The 7,482-nt window shown below is 35.8% G+C and overlaps 1 protein-coding gene across 1 annotated transcript; it reads left to right on the top strand.

Annotated features, from left to right (window-relative positions):
• Nucleotides 1-1,165: 1,165 nt before the first annotated feature.
• Nucleotides 1,166-5,151, top strand: LOC108677923 (the record flags this gene model as incomplete). The annotated part of the gene is made up of 3 exons (XM_018166236.1): nucleotides 1,166-1,308; nucleotides 3,328-3,485; nucleotides 5,030-5,151. Coding segments are annotated over 3 exons (423 nt in total), but the record flags the coding sequence as incomplete, so codon positions are not given.
• Between the last annotated feature and the right edge of the window lie 2,331 nt (nucleotides 5,152-7,482).

Raw genomic sequence — 7,482 nt, 5'->3', positions numbered from 1 at the left:
GACCAGCTTTATCATAAACCTTAACTGGCAACGCACTGAGATTTACTGACAGGCTGCAGCCCGTAGCCTCCACTCTGCAAAATGCTGCCACAATAAGCTATGTGGCGCCTGATTAACCATGGGCGGTGAAAAGATTTTAAGTGCAAATACATGACAGAATACCATGTCATTATTCAGATGTGTTTACCTGGAAATTATTAGACATTTATTTCTTCTGTCATTTCCTGTTGACTTTTTGGTTATCCAGAAATGTTTTTCAGGAGAGTGGCTCAATCTTGACTTGGATCCTATTTGTTCAGTATACGTACTAATAATGTAGGTTCATAATTTCCTTATTACCTGTAAAATCTGTCAAGAAAATATCTCTCTTTATTACTGTTAAGTTTAAATTGTTACTAATATTCCTTGGTTACTGTGTGCTGCCAAAAATTATATTGTGTAAATGATTGAACTTTTATGCTCATTTATTCATTTTTGATTGCACATATTTTATTGAAACTGAAAATGAGCACTTCAAGCTATTGTGTGTGGTAAAACGTATTGAACTCTCAGCCAATATCTTGTATTAAAGTATTGCACTTGATATACAAGAAAAATTCCTCAAATTAATTCTTCATGGATATGTGACCCTATTATTTAAAATGATATATATTCAATGCATTGGAAAATGGCCATTTCTAGTATTTTCTGTAAAAATTCACATGTATTCCAGTATTCTGAAATATGACTGTAGCCCATTTGGCAATTTCTAGTGTTTTCTGTTAATATTCACATACATGGCTGTAGCCTGTTTTTTACAAAGAAGGCGACAGTTGTTGCCGCTATTTTGACTGCTATTTTACTCAATTATATTCTTGAAGTTCTATAATGTTGATTCTGTGTTACTGGCATTATTGAGTTCAAAGATGCCAAATGTTGAGGAAGCTTATAATATTTTTTTTTTTTGTGTTCAATTGCATTCAAAGTTTTTTCAGAGGATCTGATTTAGCAACATTAAGCTATTTTTCTGGATAGGATTTGACTCAGCCGCTTTTATTTTTAATTCATAAGAAAAATGTTCTAGCTAACATTGAAATAGATTTGCGAGTGATTAGTTATTAAAATATTTCATTGAATAATTTGGATCAATGCAAAGCTTTCCTGCCAAGGACCTTGTTTTTTGCAGACACGCACGCCTGCAGCCTGCTGCATGGCATATGCCAACTTTGTGAAGCAAGCTTTGCATTTGCATCACTACAAGCTGAAGCATCCAGATGCTGAGGATCTCCCAAAGTGGACATCTAATCATGAATTGATGCTCATTAAAGAGTGAGAGAATAATTTAGTACATTTAGGTATCTTCTAGGCTGTTTCAACTTGTTTTTTTCTATTAATTTCTAGATACCATATGCCAGAAATGTATCTTATTGTGTGCTTATGTTACTTATTCAATCCAAGTTTCTTTCTATGATGCTAGTCCTGTCACCACCATCATGCAAAACAAGGTCTTCCAAAGTTCAATTGGCTGTTGAGTTTTTTGTTAATTTTACTGTCTGTTATTATGTAATTTTATATTTTTATTTGATTAATTTAATTTAATTTATTGAATTTGTAATTTCATCACTGCCAATAATTATCTGAATTTCTATATATGAGATTGTCAATGACTATGGATATTACAATCATTAAACTTATCTATTAACATTTTATTTTAATTCAACTTTTAGTTGATAATCTCATTTGATATTTTACTTCTTATTTCTCTGTTTACATTTTGTGATGATCATGACATTTCTTCATTGTTCACAACCAACTCCACTTCCAGTGTCTTCATGAGGATTGATTTGAACAAAATATTCTATCCAGTTCATAATCAACTGCATGAATCAGGAAGAAGTTCTTAGATTAAACTGTTGTTCATCAGTAAATGATAGCACTGGTTGTGTTCAGCTCCTGCTTGGCTTGCAATGAGAAGAGCAACTTGTGTTGCATCATCCTTGTTTAGATGGAGACCTTGTGTGTGATACGTTTTAGGAAATAAGATTGAGAAATCAATTTTTGGTCCAGAATGTCCAGCATCATTTGCAATAAAATCCTCTCATTGATAGCATGCACTGAATTGTTGAGCAATGCAATTTTAGAAGCTTTGTGGTAAGATAAAAGATACATGCAAAAACTAGTTATATGAATCACGTTTTTTAAAGTGAACACCATTTTGACATGAAAAAAGAAATAAATTTATTATAAATAATAGTGATTATAAATAATAATAATTTATGTATTATTTTACTGCTCTTTTAACTACTATTTACCCTACTTTACTAATATACATAATTCCCATTAATCTTGAGGTATTAATTGTATCTCTGCACCAGCTTTTGTAAGCCATTGTCAAAAAAGCCTGCTACCTGACTAGAAAATGAAAAAATACAATTTCAAAAGAACACTTCTTGTGATGGCAAGAAACTTTTGAGATAACAACAAAATTGTGAGTTGTCTTCTCTTTCACTTATCAGTCCACTTTTTCAATCAAATTATTTGTAAAGACTGAAGGTCTCTCACTTTGTTTTACATCATGAATGTTTTTGCTGCCATCTTTAAAGGCCCTAACCAATTTACACACTATTCCATCCCTCATAACTTTTTCTCCATGCACCTCACTGAGTTAGAGATGAATATCAACTGATTTATACCTTGAGCACAGAAAAGCCATACAGTACTACAGCACAAACTTCGCAGTTGACAGGATTCTCAATATAGGTGAAGGAATTCAAAATTATGTAAACAGATGTAACTACAGAGTGTGCATGCTCTGAACAGTGACTGCAGCATTGCTGTGGTGTAATTTAAAATTGCTTCTAATTCTAAAAACATGCCTTATAATTATCAATTTTGCGCCTAAAAGCTGAAGTGTCTGAATATAAGTAAATTAACTTTATCCACTGTTATCTAACTTTTTATAGATTTCTTACTGTGTAAATCCTTCATTTAAGAATATGCATCTGCTTCATTTCTTTCCATAATGGACATATGTACAATTTTATTGGTTCAAAAATTAATTTATCATGTGATGTTCACTCTAGAATTTTAAAGTGTCATTCTAGAGATAATGCAAACTCTATTTGTGGAACCTGGCTTCTTTTTATTTATCTGGATGTATATATTCTTGCTTTTAGGCAGAAATTCATGTTCAAGCTTAACGCTCTAAAAAATACTTGATAGATGTGATACAACATTGTTAGTCACATGTTTAAAAATGATTTCCGAGTTTAACTTATAATTCTGCCTTATATTTATGTTCTTCTTGTCTTCCGTCCAGTACCAACTGATGAATTATTTTGTTTACAGGATGATCAGATCCCCTGCCAATACGCTGGTGGTGATGGACTTCAGGTCAATGATGGCCCTACCGGAGTTTGAAGGCTTCAGTGACAGCTACCTGCGACGCATGGCGCGTGATGCTATTGCTGCCTGGGTGCCTCTTCCACAGCGGCGCAACCTCGACGGTATCTTGCTGGTTTCCACTCTCCAAATGTTATATCACTTTATGCTGAAAGCTGCTATCTTGCTCCTTCCCACTCTCCATGTGCTATACCACTTATTGCTGCATGCCATTGAAGGCCAGTATGATTTTAACCCAACTACATTGTACACAGAACAGCACCAACTAGACCATGCCGAATCAATGTTTCAACTGCTCTTAATAAACAATTATTGTGTCTAATGATATAGTCTTCCCAAACATTTTCAAACAAAATAAGCACATAAAGTAACCAACTTGAGAAGTAATCACGCAAGAAAAGGAACTTTGTAACATATTATAGTATGAACAAATCCAACATCTGAACTATAAATGCACACAACCAACTAATTTATCTTTCTTAATTCTGTTCAGAGACAGTAAAGATCTATCCATCTGATGTTTAGGTCACAGTATAACTTTAGAAATTAACATTGGGGTAATGCTTGTCGAAAGAATGAACTACTCTCTGAACAATGCATCCTAACAATGAGAAAAGTAGACATATACCGATGATGAGTCAACATAATTAGGAGTGGTCAGCAAAAGTGGGACCAAGACACTCACAAAAATAAGTTTGGCTTGCTGAATGGTTGAATCCTTGGAGGATCTCCACAAAGAAGACAGAGTAACAAGTAACAGCTCTGTTGGTGGATTTTTTGGAGTATTCCCACAAAGAGGACAGAGTAATAGATAACATTTCATGCAACACTCGCATGAAACTTGTACTCATCACCTTATGACCTTACCTTATGTTGAGTTTAGGACTTCGTAGTCCATGGTCACGCTGATGCGCCGCCTTCGTCGTCCTCCGTTTCCGAGTCGTCGCTAGGCAGGTCTAGAACATCGAATGATGTAGCAGCATGATGAAGCATAAACGTCTTAACTACAATGCCCGATTAACGATTACCCGGACAGTGGCCTAAAGTGCAAGCGCATCATGAAAACATGACGTGAAATATAATTGATGTTACTGAAACTGCCGAATATTTCTGACACATTATGACATGAGACCACATGCACTCGAAAATTACCTGAAAATGCATACGATGCAATAACCTGCAAGATTGTGTGTCAAAATCTCACACAGGCAATGTGAGATTGGGTTACATTTATATATTATACATCGCAGTACAATCTATGCAAGGCTTGTCAATCATAGTTTTAGCTGTTAGGTATTATTAGTGCCGTTCTTCGTACACAATTCGATGTAATTTTTCTCTGCTGGATTTGGTACACAGAATAATAATAATCTCGCAACAATGAAGGTTATTTTTCTGTATGACTTGTACTTTATTATTGAGTTCTGAAATTAATGAACGTTACCTCTCTTGTCTTCTTGTAACAGAATCACTTAACTCAAAGATGCACATAACATTGCAGTTTTCAGAACCTTGTTGAACATTAATTTTAGTGATGAATTTGTTTAGTATATCACTCCAAACTTCAATAATTCTCACTAAACCAATTTTTACCATTGAGAATGTTCAATTACATTTATTTGTAACCAACTCTTTTTGTGCTGCACAGACTCGCTGGACTACCTAGCTACTCACATCCTGCCAAAGCTCGAGCGCAAGCTTGACAACCACTCCAGAGTGTTGAAGCAGATTAATCTCTACCTCCATAATATTTCCAATTTGAGAGATTAGCATTTAAAATATAAGGTTGATTACAGTTTGCATTTTCGTTGCAATGACAAATCTGTTTATCTCTACCCTTTTCTGATCGCAACTAATTTCTTGGGGTTATTTATTCCATTATTTAACTGCGTAAACAGCTATGTTAACTTTACCTTGAATTCTGATGCATTTCGACCATTACTCGTCGATGCAATCGAACCTTACTCGTCACGTGCAACTGGTCCTGGCGCGTAAATCCTCCCTTGAACTGTGCCGAGCAATCAGACGGGGTGTTACATACTTGATGCATTAGGTGCGTTGCGCCACATTCACGTTCATTATCCTTGCTATGAAGCTGAACTCGTTCGTCTGAAGAATTTAAGTACTGAACCCAACTTTTTGTTTAAAGTTAAGAGGACCTTTCACCCCAAAATCTATTTTCTATATTTAGGGAAGGATCGTCTCCAAACTTGGTACACATATGTTTAAACAGAATTCTAAGACTTTTTTGTTCATGTGAATTTTTCGAAAAAAATGGAAGAAAACGTGAAATTCATAGAAAACGGCCAAAAAGGGGGGTACTCAAAAAAAAGTTATAACTGCTGCAAATCACATGCTACAACATCGAGACACACGTATCATTCGATGCATAAAGCGATTCTCGGGCCAATTTTCAAATTTTTTTCTTGGTTCTCTTTTTATGACGATTTTTCTAAAAAAATTAAATTTTTCGAAATTTACCCATATTTCCCACCCTTTTTTCAAAATATTTTCAAAACTATAACGAAATCGAAAAAAGTGGCCCGACAATCTCTAGATATTTTAATTGCGAATCGAATGGTATATGTCTCATCACTGTAACTTCAAAACTCGAGGAGTTATAAAGTTTTCCGTGACCATAATTGTGAATGCATATTACAGCCCGACAAAGTCGCGGGAGCATCTGCATAGCACTAAACGTAGCAAGGATACGAAACTATACGTTGCTGGAGCTCGATTCCACTCAAGGATGCTGAGAGCAAGTGCTAGTGCACCTCCCCTTATGCTGTCTGCGGGGTATCTGAGGTGCACTTCGTGTAGACGCTCTATTTCAAGTGTTTGGTAGCTAATTACTTCCATAGGGATTTGTTAAAGAACACCGCACCCGCCCCCCTTTTGGGATCTCTACTGAACGCATAGCTCAACGTACAGAGATGGTTTTGGTACCGTTGAATGCGTCAGAAAAGCAGCTTTAAGATGAGTTTAGTAACTGGAGAATGGCATAATTGGCCGCTTTACGTCAGACGATTTACTTTATAGTGAAAGGCCGTACAATTACTCCCTTGACTTTATTGAAGGGGGCCGGACGCCCGCCCCCCTTTTGGGATCTGTAGTGAATGCATAAATCAACGTAACGAGATGGTTTTGGTACCGTTGGATAGCTCAGAATGTCAACTTTAAGATGAGACTAAAAACAGGAAAACGCCAAAATCCAAAATTTGGCCGTGAAATGATGACGATTACCTTACTTGATGACGATTACCTTAATGGGTAAACTATTGGAAAATTGTCGGAGCGAGATTCCATATGTTAACAGGTAGATGCAAGTCATCAAGTAAGAGCTTGTATTATTGCAACAAGGAAGGTGTAATGGATCAACAAGTAGCATGGAACGAATCAACGAGGTAAACTAAATTCTTGTGAGGAACATGTAACTTATCAACAAGAGATGTTTCGACAGTTTCATGCGATGCTTCCGACAACTACTAATATATAGAGATGCAGTATATCAACAAGTAACAATTTACAACAACACATTTAAGTTCCAACATTGAACCTGATATATTTCAACTAAGATCATGAAGTAACACTTTGTGATATATAGGGATCCGTTTTGCGACAAGATTCGTGGTCATGATTTACTGCGCCGGTAGATGGCCGAAATGAACAACCCATTTTTTTATTCATTTTTCGTATCGCAGAGCGTTATCAGCGCTTTTATTATTCACTTTGTTCTCAACCAAAAAAGATAACACGACACAAGATTATCCTGAATTGTACAGAAACAAATTTCAGTGTGCGATTGTTACCCGTGCATAATTCTGGCAATTCACAACCGAGCTCAACCTCTAAAAACTACACATCTTTCAATGCGTTTTGCATCTTAATTTTTATTTTAGGCCCTTCATTTACACTATTTACTCTTCATCAACCAGAGTAGGGAGTTTTGCTCAAATCTGGGGGACTTTTTAGCAAAAGTGGCAAGATTTGAATGGCATCACAACCACCTCTTTGAGAGGGTGTGACAGAAATCCAAATTGAAGCAAAAGTGGCAAGATGAAACAAACTTCCAACAAAAATCCAGTTGTGCTCAGGCTGGGA

Source organism: Hyalella azteca, unplaced genomic scaffold (genome assembly GCF_000764305.2).
Source record: "Hyalella azteca isolate HAZT.00-mixed unplaced genomic scaffold, Hazt_2.0.2 contig16371, whole genome shotgun sequence".
In the NCBI taxonomy this organism is placed as follows: Eukaryota; Metazoa; Arthropoda; class Malacostraca; order Amphipoda; family Hyalellidae; genus Hyalella; species Hyalella azteca.
This window is presented reverse-complemented; position numbering and strand designations above follow the sequence as displayed.